Source organism: Pleurodeles waltl, chromosome 8 (genome assembly GCF_031143425.1).
Source record: "Pleurodeles waltl isolate 20211129_DDA chromosome 8, aPleWal1.hap1.20221129, whole genome shotgun sequence".
NCBI classification, from domain to species: domain Eukaryota; kingdom Metazoa; phylum Chordata; class Amphibia; order Caudata; family Salamandridae; genus Pleurodeles; species Pleurodeles waltl.
Window position 1 is genome coordinate 966,945,909 of NC_090447.1, and position 14,871 is coordinate 966,960,779.

General features: G+C 48.0%; 1 protein-coding gene across 3 annotated transcripts in view; it reads left to right on the forward strand.

The window, feature by feature from the left end:
* The window catches only part of PICK1 (protein interacting with PRKCA 1), a 103,123-nt gene that overhangs the window by 49,922 nt on the left and 38,330 nt on the right, over window positions 1-14,871 (forward strand). For all 3 annotated transcript variants that reach the window (XM_069205206.1, XM_069205205.1, XM_069205204.1), the window contains exons 7-10: window positions 651-704; window positions 1,215-1,277; window positions 2,228-2,361; window positions 3,222-3,314. In XM_069205206.1, coding sequence (XP_069061307.1) covers window positions 651-704; window positions 1,215-1,277; window positions 2,228-2,361; window positions 3,222-3,314 — 344 coding nt within the window. The remainder of the gene's footprint in view (window positions 1-650; window positions 705-1,214; window positions 1,278-2,227; window positions 2,362-3,221; window positions 3,315-14,871) is intronic.

A 14,871-nucleotide genomic window follows, 5' to 3' on the forward strand; every position in this document is an offset into this window, starting at 1 on the left:
AAAGTTTAAGATCAGATGAGCTTAGGGGAGGGGTAGAGGTGGTGAACAATGGCACTGAGGTAAAGAATTTTTCAATGGGTTAATGATCAGTGTATAACCACCATATCGTCTCTGAAGGGTGCTGTTAATCTGACTGTGATATTTCACAGAGAACCTAGAGAGAAGGATCTAAGCATGTGAAAGTTTCGTTTTGGAGGAGATCAAATGCATATAATTTTCATCTGGAGCATGATGAGTTATAGAAAGTTCTATGGCTTGCACAGAGAGCCTGTCCTTTTGCTCACTCTGTGATAACAGTGAAATGCAGATGTCAGTAATGAAAGCTGTTTTTTTGCAATTGGTCCTTTGGTTTCCAGAGACATTGTGACCTCACATTGAAATGTTAATTGAAAGAGTCGATTGTAAAATATGTATTTGGCCTCTTCAAAAAGCTGTAAAATATTGCTGTTTAATAACTTTAGAATGTTGGGCTCGCCCTTAATGGCATTGATGGGCAGCGGGCCAAAATACCTGTGCTTATCATTCTGTTTCTCCTTGTCTCAGATCAATTATTGAAAAATACCCATGTTGGAACCCTTGCCCATAGGTGCATTATTCTCCTTTGAGCCACAGTTCTTTAAGACTTCATCTTTGAGTCTTTGTTTCTTCAGATGGCCTTGTGAAGCGGTTGGAAGAACTGGAACGGACCGCTGAGCTTTACAAAGGTAATAGCCTTCTTCATTTGGGTCTTTTCTGGCATTGCTTCTTGTTTGCATAAAAAATCACTTTCTATCATTACATTTAGTGATGGGGTTTGAGTAGGGTTTGGGTCTGTCAATTTATGAACATCTCCCACTTTGTGCCAACACCATCAGTGGTTCTGAAGTTATGTTTAACTCAGAGGTTACAGTTCGGAGACCAGATGCCTGCTCTCGTGTGCTGGAAGGCTTTCTCCTCACCTGTTGTATTTTTGCTGACCTCTTTAGGCAATGACTTGATGAGGCAGGGGTATTGTCCTGGTGTTGGGTGAGGGAATCATAGTGAGTTTTACAATCTTGAAGTCTCTTTTGACATTGGTTCGGTATATTCTTTGTTTACAGCTATGCTGTTACTTTGTTCTATTGGTTAACTAACTCTTGATTCCGCTCAGCATTTGCCTGCCCCTTTTCTTTCTCTTCTCCTAGTAAACCCTGTATCTTTAATGTATGTCCTGCTATGCTTCTCTTCCTTCCCAGGATTGATGGAACATACCAGACTCCTCCTTCGATCTTTCTTTGAACTATCACAAACACATCGCGGTAAGGGTCATCTTCATGCTTCAAAGAATCTGGGGTACAGATTATTGATGGGAACCAGGACGTTAGTTCCGTAGACCGCCTTTGAGATCTGAACCGTTTTAAAGATACCACAACACATAATTGTGAACGTTAGCCCAACACTCAGAATACATAAATGCAAGTCGCAGACTTGCCCAGTGAGTGAATAAAACAATGGGGGCTAGTTACTAAGGAAGTGCGTTCTTCTGTCATAAGAGCATAATGGACTGCAGGGTAGTTTTCTAGGAACAGGATGTAGGCTGTAATGGAATGCACAGGATCATCCTAAGTCAGATTGTTATTGTGTACTGAATGTTATCAGCAAGCAGGGACGATGCTGCATTGGCAAATTATATCAAAATACCCTCAATGTCAGGCATTGATGAAGGGGTAATACCAGTGCACATGCTTCTGCAATCAAACTAGAGGTTTTTGTGTACATGTGTTACAGAAAGGGGGTGCGCAACATTAGAAATATGTGATGGAGCACGTATTCTCACTGGTAACCATGACGTGCATGCAAGCCTTTAGTACTATTAAAAATAGAAAATTGGTGTACATATTCCAATACTTTCCTTGGCAAGCACAAGTAAGATGCAGATTTTTTAAACCTGCTCTATTAGTATCAAATCAGTAAAAACAAAATACAAATGTTAATGTTATTTAAAAGAATATATTAACACATCCGTTTTACAAAACTGCCTACTTAGTCCTAGTTTTTCCATTTACACTGTTAAGGTGCATATTTTACATGAGAATAAAGATCATCATTTCCCTGTGTATAATCCCGGGTGGTGAGAGAGAGAGGGGTGGGTTGTTTGTGTGTGTGCTCTCCCCACACCCCATCAAATCGCTTTCCCTTTCTGCCAATGCTGCTTTGTTTTTTTTAAGACTATTTCAATGTGTTTATTCTTCCTTCGCCACCTTAACAGCCTTTGGAGATGTATTTTCTGTGATTGGGGTTCGGGAACCCCAGCCTGCTGCCAGTGAAGCCTTTGTCAAGTTTGCTGACGCACACCGCAATATTGAGAAGTTTGGGATCCGAATGCTAAAGACCATCAAGCCGGTAACATCAGGGAACTGAGCAGGTTGATAATGTATAAAGGGTGGGTGAAGCCTGCTTGAAACAAACACAAAAGTTTGTTGATCGCCACAATCCTGGGCTTTTTCTAAAAATAAAAAAGTGGTTTCGCAGGATTGAGGTATATTCAGAGTTGGGCTTAATTCGCAGTACTAAAGTACCAGGTGGTGGAGTAAGTCACAATTGAGGTGTGTTGTTAATGTTTGTGTCTCAGTGCTGCAGTTGCTTAGAATGCCACATGTCCAACTAAAGGGCAGATGGCTGAGATGCTTTTTTGGTACCATCATTGAAATAGAAGAAGGTGCTGAAGGAGAGAAATCTGCTGCCTGGCAGGTGTTTGTATGCGTACAAGGACTGTAAAACTTGCCAATGCTTCATATCACGATTTAGCTCATTGGCAGAATTGCTTGCCCTTTACTGTGATATGTCAAAATTCAGCTGTGGTGAAGGTCTGAAAGTTAGCTGACACATAATGGTTCAGTCAGTAGGTGCATTTTTCAGACAGCTATGTAAGTCTAGGTGTTCAGCTGAGATAAACAGACTTGTGTGGCAGGTCCTACAGCAGTGTTGTACCTAGTGCAGTACTGACAGAGAAGCTAGTGGTGTGGTGCAGTACTAAGGTGTGTCTTCATTGCTCTTTCTGGGTTCTTGTCGTCCTATACCGGTTTGCGCTGCAAGTCATAAGTTGTACAGGATGTGACACCTGTGTGTTGTGGCTTGATAGCAGAGTAGGATGACATACTGCAAATGAGTGTTAAGATGACCTGTACTGTGATGACCTGAAACTCCCAGTTCAGCATCTGATACGCCTGGATTCTTGTTTCGCCTTTGCTTCCCTTTCACAGATGCTTAATGACCTGAACACATACCTCAACAAAGCCATTCCTGACACTAAGCTGACAATCCGCAAGTACCTGGATGTCAAGTTTGAGTATCTTGTAAGTATCGTTTCCACAGTAAGGGCATCATTGTTTCCTTTTATTGTGTCTTTGTGGCAAAGAGTGAGATAGATCGGATGTGCTGCTCAGAAGCTTATTGTACCGGACACGCAAAAAGTGATGGGAGAATGCATTAAACGTGCAGCAAATAACAAACAAACTGGCCACTATCCTACCAGTAATTTCTCTATCTTCATGGTCTCCACCAAAGATCTTATTGATATTTGATGATGAAGTCCAGTACAATAAGCACACAAAAGTTGGTGGGAGGAATGCTTGCAATAAGTCTTATCACTGGCAATCACTCAGGGTAGCATTCTAGTTCATCATTCTTTTGCTCTCCATGACTCCTCAGATTAGTCCCATTTATAAGCAAATGAGTCTTGAGCCTTCTCCAGTAGGAACAGTGAGCCCAACTGCCAGGCCAGGTCCTCTCTGAAACTGAACACAAGCAACCCAAGACTCTGCCGATTCAGTGCTTAGAAGTGGCAGAAGTGCATCGTGGAGTTAGATGCTACAGAAAAGAACAGGTTATTAATGTTAACAGTCATGAAGAACTCAAGGAGGATAAAGGTGTAACAGTACTGGGGAAAGAATTGGGCAGTAAGGGAGCAGGGATCTGGCACAGGACAAAGCTACAGAGGTAGGTATGATATGTAAAAGGAAAAAGGATGTTGATGGGTTGACACGGAGGAAGTACATTGTTAATGTTGGGTACAGAAATACTGAAAGACGGGAGGGAAATAAACCTGGCAAGAGAAATTAAGGCATGGAGATGGAGTACAGGGCATTGGGGAAGTGCAAGCCTAGATGATCTGAGGATAGAAGGAAGCAGCAACTTAACTTGGGGACAGATGATAAGACCAGAACCCTCCCTTGTGTTACACAAAAGAAGGACAGAAAAGGAGAGAGGCATGTCATCAAACTGGCAGGTTTACTTAGTGGCTTAAAGCCTGCAGCTGACATCTAATGTGATCTGGTGTCACTGCCTTGAGTCCTGCCAGGAAGACTAATTTTTCATCCGTACAAGGCTAGTAAACTGATTACAATTTAATCAAGCAGTAGTAACATTATATCTGATAGAGACTTCTAGTTGCAGATTCCTTACCTTAGAATTTTCCCCCAGGTGTCAGACTGGGTCCGGAGATCTTTTTCTTCGAGTAATACCCTTGCGCGTCAGTAAGTGGTATCAGTCGACTCCGCGGGTGTCATTGGTGTCATAGTCACCATAATGACGACCCCTTTGTCGAGTTTTTGGTGCGTCAAGATGTCCCCCGAGACCGGTTTCAAGCCTTGCGAGGACTGTCACTGCATGATGTCGGTGATGGATCTGCATTGGGTCTGTTTGTGGTGCCTGGAGCACGATCTTGACCCGAACTTGTGCTCCAAGTGCCGGGCCTTACACCTGAAAGCCTTCAGGGAGCAGTCTCTCAAGCTCATGGCGGCCCAGCGCTTGACTCCGTAGGTCTCGATCTCACTCTAGGGGAAGGTCTTGAGTCCGCTCGCAGAGCCGCCATCACTCTTCTTCCTCTACCTCTTCGGGCCAATGTAAGAAGTCATCGAAGCAGTCTCAGCACCCTTTGACTTCACCCCGTCGCTCGGCTGATGTGGCATGGAGGAGCGTTGACGCTGAAGACCTACATCTCCGTAGCTTGCTTCTGGGTCTGCTCTGCGCTTCCCTGAGATTCCAGGAGCCGGAGCGACCCCTGCCCAATTGAATGATTTTTATTAGGCCAGGCACCTTGTTTTTGGGCAGGCCGACCCCGATACGGCGCCTTTGGGCCCAAGGGGTTCAGTCGGGGGGGCCTTCAGGTTCCGCGCCGGCAGCTTCAGCTCCGGCCACCGAGGTCCCCTCTGGATCTGCACCGACGTTAGTCGTACCACTGTGACCTTCCCCGGCGCTGGTTTGATTATCGACGCTACAGACGTTGGTGGTGCCCACCATTAACGTTGTAGGAAGTTGGCTCTGTATATACTATCTCAAAGTGAGAGATAGTATGCACAGAGTCCAAGGGTTCCCCTTAGAGGTTGATAGTGGCAACATTAAATAATACTAATGCGCTTTTTTGTAGTAGTGTGGTCGAGCAGTAGGCATATCAGAGGGTAGTGTTAATCATTTGTTGTACACACACAGGCAATAAATGAGAACACACACTCAAAGACTTAACTCCAGGCCAATAGGTTTTTATATGGAAAAATATATATTTTTAAAATTTATTTTAGAACCTCAAGATTCAGAATTCAAGTTAATCAATAAATTGTAAGGTACTTGGCATAAGTAGGTCTGGAACTTTGAAGTAAAACAGTAAGGTACACAGTTTTGGCAAAAATGTCAATAAGCTATTTTAAAAGTGGACACTGCAAAAATCAACAGTTCCTGGGGGAGGTAAGTAAAAGTTAGTTTATCAGGTAAGTAAAGCACTTACAAGTTCAGTCTCCGGGGCACAGGCAGCCCACCACTGGGGGTTCAATTCAACCCCAAACACTCAGCACCAGCAACACAGGGCCAGTCAGGTGCAGAGGTCAAAGTAGGGCCCAAATAACATAGGCGCCTATGGAGACTAGGGCTGCTCCAGTTCCAGTCTGCTAGCAGGTAAGTACCTGTGTCCTCGGGGAACAGACCAGGAGGGGTTTCGTCCTCGGGGACCAGACCGGGGGGGGGGGGGGAGTTTTTTAGAGCATTGGGGGAGGGTCACAAACAGGCACCCAAAATACACCCTCAGTGGCACAGAGGCGTCCGGGTGCAGTGTGTAAAGTAGGTGTATGGTTTTAGATAGAAATCAATGGAGTTACCCGGGGGTCACTCTGGTGATGCAGGCAGGGCACAGGGGGGCTTCTCCGGCCAGCCATCGACTGGGCGATGATGAGGGCCGCCTGCTGGTAACTCCTGCACCGGTAGTTGGTTTCTCTCGGGCCTGGGGGCTGCGGGTGCAGTGCAGTGCTTTTTCCAGGCGCGTCGTGTTCTTTGTTACCGGGCTGTTGCGGTCAGGGGGAGCCTCTGGATTCTCTCTGCATGCGTCGCCGTGGGGGGTGCAGGGAGGTCGTCTCAGGGTGTCAATTTCGTGGGAGTCAGCTGGGGGTCCTCACTGTAGTGTTGGTTTCTCTGGACATGAGCGGGGGCGTCGGGTGTAGAGTGTTGGGGAATCATGCTTCCGGAGTGAGGCTGGAGTCCCTTCAAAGATGGTTTCTTCTTGGATGTTTTTTTGGTCCTTTGGGTTACAGGGCAGTCCTCTGAGTCAGCAGAGGTCGCTGATCCTGCTGGATGCGTCGCTTTTGCAGGTTCTTTGAGTCTGGAGACAGGCCGGTAGGGCTGGGGCAAAGTCAGTTGTTTTCTCCGTCGTCTCAGTAAGGCTTTAAGGTCAGCAGTCCTTCTTGTTTCAGGTCGTCAGGAATTTGTTGTTCTGGGTTGCCCCTAAATACTAGATTTAGGGGTGTGTTTAGAGCTGGAGGGCAGTTGCTAATGGCTACGGTCCCTGAGTGTGGCTACACCCTCCTTGTGCCTCCTCCCTGTGTGGAGGGGGTCACATCCCTAATCCTCTTGGGGGGGAAATCCTCCAAAGGAAGATGGAGGATTTTCTAAGGCAGGGGTCCCCTCAGCTGAGGACACCTTAGGGGCTGTCCTAGCCGGAGGGTGACTCCTCCTTGTTTTTCTCATTATCTCCTCTGGACTTTGCGCTAAAAGTGGGGGCTGTGTCCGTGCATCTCCACTAGCAGGAGTGCCCTGGGGCGCTGTAACACCAGGCTTGAGCCTTTGAGGCTCGCCACAAGGTGTTACAGTTCCTGCATGGGGAGGTGTGAAGCACCTCCACCCAGTACAAGCTTTGTTCCTGGTCACCGAGTGGGGTCCTCTTGGGTACTTTGTCCAGACCCAACACAGAGGCTCCTGTGAACAGGACTATTGCACACCCTACACTTGAGAGCCTTGTCATCCAGGCTTCCTCTACCTTGGGTGTATTCCCTTCTGCATGCCTGGATAGGGAATCAAAAAGGCTGCAACAATTTGGGAAGAAGATGTTTTCTTCCTCCAGTCTCGCACTGCGGTCCATGAACACCGCATGCCTTTTGGGCCGCTATACCCACTCTCTGTGGGATGCGGTCGCGCAGGTTCTGCCACAGATACCAGAGGAGACCCATGCTATTGTCTCCCAAGCTGTCACTGATGGGAGAGATGCTGCAAAGTTCACAATCAGACGTGAGCTGGACACTACCTACTCTCTAGTCAGATAGGTTGCGACGACCTGGTGGCCTTGAGGCGCCACGCCTGGTTGTGTACGTCTGGTTTTACGGGTGATGTCCAACAGACCCTTATGGACATGCCTTTTGATCGCTCCCGTCTCTTTGGAGACAAGGCGGACTCTGCTTTGGAGAGGTTCAAGGACTCCCAGGCTATGGCTCGGTCCCTTGGCTTTTCCACTAGCCCTTGCCCCCAACAGTCCCCCTTTTTGCCCCTTTCTTGGCCAAGGAAGGGGCTCCTTGTCACGTCCCCATCCCAGCTACCATGCCACCCATGCTTTTCAGCCGCTGCGTGGTCGGGGAAGCAGAACCCCACGTGGGCGCGTGACAGGGAACCAGAGGTCTGCCCAGTCCACCCCTGCCCCCGCTGCAGCCTCCAAACCCTCCCTAGTCCGTCCCCTCACTCTGCTCCAGTTGGTGGCAGGATTCATCATCACCTGCCCCACTAGGAATCCATCACTACGGACAGGTGGGTTTTGCAGTTCGTTCGAAGGGGCTACACCCTTCCCTTCAAATCTGTCCCACCAGCCATGCCTCCATCAGTCAGTCATCTTCTGGAGGATCATTTGGCACTTCTCCGCCAAGAAGTTACAGCTCTATTGGCCAAGGGAGCCATAGAGAAGGACCCTGCGCCAGAGGTAGGTAGTGGTGGTTGTTCTCGCTACTTTCTGGTGCCCAAAAAAAGCCAAGGGCTTACATGCCACCCTAGACCTTTGGGACGTCAATTACTTCCTCAAGAAGGAGAAATTCAAAATGCTCACCCTGGGTCAGGTCCTGGCTGCCTTGGACCCAGGAGGCTGGATGGTAGCATTGGACTTTCAGGATGCTTTTTTCCATATTCCCATCCTTCCTGCCCACTTACCTTAACTACGATTCGTGGTAGGTCACGAGCACTTTCAGTTTACTGTGCTCCCCTTTGGCCTTACCAGCACCCCTCGGGTGTTCATGAAAGTGATGGCGGTGGTTGCAGCTCATCTACGCAGGTTAGGGGTTTCAGTCTTCCACTACCTCGATGACTGGTTGTTGAAGGCGGACTCACCGCAGAAGGTTGTCTCCCACCTTCAGACTACGGCAAGCCTCCTGCACACGCTGGGGTTCACTATCAACGTGCCGAAGTCACAGCTGCCTCCCTCTCAGACGCTCCCTTTCATCTGAGCTGTTCTGGACACAGTGCAGTTTTGTGCTTATCCTCCCGAAAAGCGACTCCTAGCTATTCATGCTATGATTCCGATCTTTCAGCCTCTGTCTTGGGTTTCGGTGAGGCTGACTCTGAGGCTGTTGGGCATCATGGTCTCCTGCATCCTGCTAGTAACGCATGCCAGATGGCATATGCGGGCTCTGCAGTGGGACTTGAAGTTCCAGTGGGTGCAGCATCAGGGAAATCTCTCAGACATGGTCCAGATCTCAGAAGGGACAGCAAAAGACCTGCAGTGGTGGCTTTCAAATCCGCATTGGGTCCTCAGCAGATCCCTCTCCCTTCTCCAGCCAGATCTATCCATAGTTACAGATGCGTCATTTCTGGGTTGGGGTGGCCACAGGGGAGAGGTGGAGATCAGAGGCCTCTGGTTTCCAGCAAAGTCTGATCTTCATATCAATCTTCTGGAGCTACGGGCGATCAGGCTTGCATTGAAAGCATTTTATCCCTCTCTCAAAGGGAGAGTAGTGCAAGTGTTCACGGACAACACTACTACCAGGTGGTACTGCAGCAAACAAGGCAGAGTAGGGTCGTGGACCCTTTGTCAGGAGGCACTACACCTCTGATGTTCCAGCCATGTCCAGGACATTACCGTGGTGGTTCAACATCTGGCGGGCTCTCGCCAGAGCAGACTAACTCAGCTGTTGATGCATAGCCGGTCACGAATGGCGTCTCCATCCGGAGGTGGCGAATGGTCTCTTTCAGCAGTGGGGAGAGTCTTGGTACGTTCTGTTCACCTCTGCAGAGAACGCATAATGTCAGCTGTTTTGCACATTGGAATTCAAGGCGGCACTCACTCAAATGCTTTTTGTCTCGAGTGGAACTCTCCGGGCTCCTTTCTGCCTTTCCGCCTATACCACTTCTCAAGAGAGTTCTCAAGAAGATCAGGAATGACCGGCCCAAGTTATCTTGGTGGCTCTGGACTGAGCATGGAGATTATGGTATCCAGAGATATTGAGCATGGCCACAGATCCTCCACTCAGACTGCCTCTTTGGGAGAATCTAATGTCGCAGCAGCAGGGGACGGTTCTACACCGAACCTGTCAAATCTCCGCCTTCATGCGTGGAGATTGAGAGGCGGCAGTTGACAGCTTTTGACCTTGCACCTGAAGTCTGTGACGTTAACTTGGCAGCCAAGCGTCCCTCCTCCAAAACGGTATACGCCGGTCATTGGCGTAAATTTGTGGCATTGTGTACCAAGAAATCTGTTGATCCCCTCTCTGCTCCTCTTTCCGAGGTTCTTTTGTTCACTTTTTCTTTAGCCCAGCAGGGCTCTGCTTTAGGCACCCTTAAAGGGTATTTATTGGCTATTTCGGCCTTTCTTGGGTTACCTTATCAGCCCTCACTCTTTAAGTCTCCCATTGTCAATCGATTTCTTAAAGGTCTCACCCATTTATGCCCTCCCACTCCATTTATCATGACTCAGTGGGACCTCAATCTTGTCCTTACTTACTTAATGTGTACTCCCTTTGAGCCAATGCACAATTGCCCTTTACGGCTCTTCACTTTCAAGACTGTCTTTCTTCATCACTTTTGCTCGCATAGTGAGTGAGCTTCAAGCTCTTTCTTCCAAGCCCCCATTCTTGTCTGTACACCCTGACAAAGTGGTGTTGTGCACTAAGACTTCCTTCCTTCCCAAGGTTGTTACACCTTTTCATGTAGGCCAGTCCATCACTTTGCCTACTTTTCGCACCCCAGCATCCTTCAAATGAGCAGGAGAGACTACATGGTCTGGACCCAAGAAGAGCATTGGCGTTCTATCTAAATCATACTAAAGATTTCCGGGTGGACGATTAACTCTTTGTTGGATATGTGACTGCGAAGAAAGGGAAAGCAGTGCAAAAACGCACCATCTCTTGATGAGTATTTCTTTGCATCAAGATGTGCTACACTGTGGCCATGAAGCAACCCTCTGAGGGCTTGCACGCTCATTCCACCAGAGCAACTGTTGCTTCCACTGAGTTAGCACGCGGAGTTCCCGTCCTGGATATCTGCCAGACAGCTACGTGGGCATCCCTGCACGTTTGCCAAACATTACTTCCTGGACTGTCAGGTCTGTCAGGACGGATACTTTGGTTGTTCAGTCCTGCAGGACTTTCTAGTATGATCTTGGTTCGCAGCCCACCTCCGAGGATGGCATTGCTTGGGTATCTATTCTAAGGTAAGGAACCTGCAACAAGAAGTCTCTATCAGATGTACAAGTTACTTACCTTCGTTAACGATATATCGGGTAGCGACATAACTTATCAGAGGGTAGTTTTAAGCATTTGTTGTACACACACAGGCAACAACAGAAACATACACTCAGTGACTTAACTCCAGACAAACAGGATTTTTATGTAGAAAAATATTCTTTCTTAATTTATTTCTAGAACTACAAGATTCAATTAGCAGGTAAGTACATAAAATGAAAGGTACTTTGCATAGTTATAATCAGGACTTTGAAGGGGATCAACAATGTACACAGTTTTTCTTAAAACGTCAAAAAGCTATTTTAAAAGTGGACACAGTGCAGTTTTCAACAGTTCCTGGGGGAAGAAAGAACAGTACAGTTGTTTAGGTAAGTAATCAACGTACAGGTTCAGTCTCCAGGGACAGGTAGCCCACCGTTGGGGGTTCAAGCAAACCCCAAACACTCAGCACCTGCAACACAGGGCTGGTTAGGTGCAGAAGTCAAACAGGAGCCAAAATAACATGGGCACCTATGGAGACAGGAGGTACTCCGGTTCCGGTCTGCTTGCAGGTAAATACCTGCGTTGTCGGAGGGCAGACCAGGGGGGGTTTAGAGGAGAAATGGGGGGAGGGGGGGCAAGTAGGCACCAAACATGCACCTTCATCTGCACAGGGGCGGCAGAGTGCAGGGTGCAAGCAGGATGTCTGGTTCGCCAATGGAGCTCAGTGGGTGGATCCGGGGGTCACTTAGGTGCTGCAGGCAGGGCACAGGGGGGCTTTTGAGGTTAGCCACCGACTGGACAGGGAGGAGGGACGCCTGCTGGTCACTGCTGCACCGGTGGTCGGTTTCTCTCGAGTGTGGGGGCTGCGGGTGCAGTGCCTCTCCTGGCGTCGGATCTCCATCCCGGGCAGTCTCGGTCATGGGGGTCTTTGGGATTCCCTCTGCAGGCGTTGTCATGGAGGGGTGGAGAGGTCAGCCCAGGGTGGACACTTGGTCGGAATCGCCTGGGGGACCTCTCTGGCTGGTTGGTTCCTCTGGACATGGGCCAGGGGTGTCGGGTGCAGAGTAGTTTTGGACTCCCGCTTCTGTAGTGAGGTAGGAGTCCCTTTAAGGATGATTGCTTTTTCTTCTTGTTGGACAGGTCCGCTGTCCACAGGAGTTTCTTGGTCCTCAGCGATGCAGGCAGTCCCCTGGAGGCTTCTCAGGGGTTGCTGGTCCTGTAAAACACGTTGCTTCTTCTTTTGCAGCTTTTTGAAGCAGGAGATGGGTCAGTAGGGCTGGGGCCGAGTCAGTTGTTGTCTCCTTTTCTTCTCTGTGGGATTTTCAGCTCAGCAGTCATTCTCCTTTTCTTGAGGTCGTCAGGAAACTGACTAGCTTGGTTCAGGGAGCCCTTAAATAAATTTAGGGACATATGTAGTGGTCAGAGGGCAGTAGCCAATGGCTACTGTCCCTGAGGGTGGTTAAACCCTCCTTGTGTCCATTCCCTGTGGGGAGGGGGCCTCAGTCCTATTCCTATTCGTCTCTGTCACCCAAACCAAGATGGAGGATTCTGCAAGGAGGGGGTCACTTCAGCTCTGTACACCTTAGGGGTGGTCCTGGCAGAGGTGGTGACTCCTACTTGTTTTTCCTAATTATCCCTCTGGACTTGCTGCCAAAAGTGGGGCTTTGTCCGGGGGCTGGGCATCTTCACTAGCTGGAGAGCCCTGGGGCACTGTAACACGAAGCCTGAGCCTTTGAGGATCACCGCTAGGTGTTACAGTTCCTGCAGGGGGAAGGTGTGAACCACATCCACCCACTGCATGCCTTGTTTCCAGCCCCAGAGAGAACAAAGGCTCTCACCCCAGGGGGCAGAAACTTGTCTCTCAGTGGCAGGCTGGCACAGACCATTCAGTCCTGCACTGAATGATTGGGTAAAATACAGGTGGGCATCTGTGTGTTTTTTAAATAAATACAACACTGGCACCAGTGTGGGTTTATTATTCTGAGAAGTTTGATACCAAACTTCCCAGTATTTAGTGCAGCCAATATGGAACTGTGGAGTTCATTTTGACAAACTCCCAGACCATATACTTCATATGGCCACACTGTACTTACAATATTTAAGAATGGACTTAGACACTGTAGGGGCATATTGCTTGTGCAGCTATGCCCTCACCTGTGGTATAGTGCACCCTGCCTTAAGGCTTTAAGGCCTGCTAGAGGGGTGACTTGCCTACGCCACAGGCAGTGTTTTATGTGCATGGCACCCTGAGGGAGGTGCCCTGGTGACTTTGCCTTTTGTTCCCCCACCAACACACACAATCTGCAATGGTAGTGTGCATGTGTTAGGTGAGGGGTCCCTTGGGGTGGGACAACACATGCTGCAGCTCTTAGGAACCTTCCCTGGTCACAGGGCCATTGGTACTATTGGTACCTTTTACATGGGACTTATCTGTGTGCCAGGGGTGTGCCAATTGTGGAAACAATGGTTCATTTTTAGTGAAAGAACACTCGTGCTGGGGCCTGGTTAGCAGGGTCCCAGTACACACTCAGTCAAGTCCGCATCAGTATCAGGCAAAAAGTGGGGCGGGCGGGTATGGTAACTGCAACAAGGGCCATTTTCCTACACAAAATAATTGAAGAAGTTATTTTGCTATTTTCCACTGGCAGCCATAAAGACTGTGGTCTGCACACTGATAACATCCAGATTGGACTATTGTAACAGTCTGTATATTGGAGCCTCCAAACAGGCTGTCCATAAACTCCAAATTTTGCAATGCCAGATTGGTACTAAGACTCCTGAGACGTTCATCTGCCTTAGCTCCGTTGATGGCTTTACACTGGCTGCCAGTACATAAAAGGGTGCTTCAAAACACCCTCTTATTAAGTTTCAGAGCCCCTGTGCTCATTATGCCCCAAATAGGCCCTTGAGATCCGCTGAGGCAAGCCTTATCAAGCTGGTCCTTTTTAGACTCAGGACACAAGGTGGTAAATCTTTCTCTGTTCTAGGTTTCAGGGTCTTGAACAATCTCTCCCCGCCTTAGGATTCACTGACAGAGGCAAGCTTTAAAAAGGAACTAAAGGCCTGGCTTTTTACGATCCCTGATTCACTCTGCTTCTCCCTGATTCTGTGATTTGGAGCATTCCTGATTTCAGTTCTACATGATTGAGTGGCTTCTTCGCATAGCACCAGGATGCTCCTTGGGAGTGGCAGTTGCTCTTTATAAGAATTCAATTCAGTTACGGTCAGTACAAAGCAAGGGCAGAAATACTGGAGGACATGATGAAAACATAGAAAGCAAGAGATGCAAATAACACAGAGTGATGCATACGTGCATGGGCTTAGAATCTTGGGACATGGAGGGACTATGCAACTGAACTGGGTCACAAATGGGAAGACCGCAGTCTTTAATTGTGTTACACAGACAGATTACAAAAGGGACGAGGCAAATGGCCAAGATTATTCAATAACTTAAGACTTCTTGCCAACATCTAATGTGACCTGCAGAGCTTCACCTTCCATCCTTCCGAGCTTGATAAATGCAGTACCATTAAATTGAGCACTGGCAACACCCATTAATTACAGTGCTAATAAACTACATGAATGGGGAACGGGGTGCTATAGAAAATTTCAGCTCAGTATTAACTGTGAATAACTCTGATACTAAAAGTGCAATAGTACTGACAAGAGAATGGTGTGGTTGTCGCCGTCAGTGGGGTCATCAGCAGGCATGAAGTAAGACTGAGGCTGCATAAAAGTGAGGAACGTGTAGAGGGTATGAATTGGGAAAGTGGCAAGAGAGATATACGGAATGACCTGTAATGTTGTAATCAGATTCCTAGCTCACCACACGATTGACCAGGAGTTAAAATCAGCTTGTCATTGAGAGAAAATTAAGATCTTTTTGAGATAAGTAACATTTTTTTTTTCTTATGTTAGATACATGAGGTGTTAAATAATGATCAGTCAAGTGGTG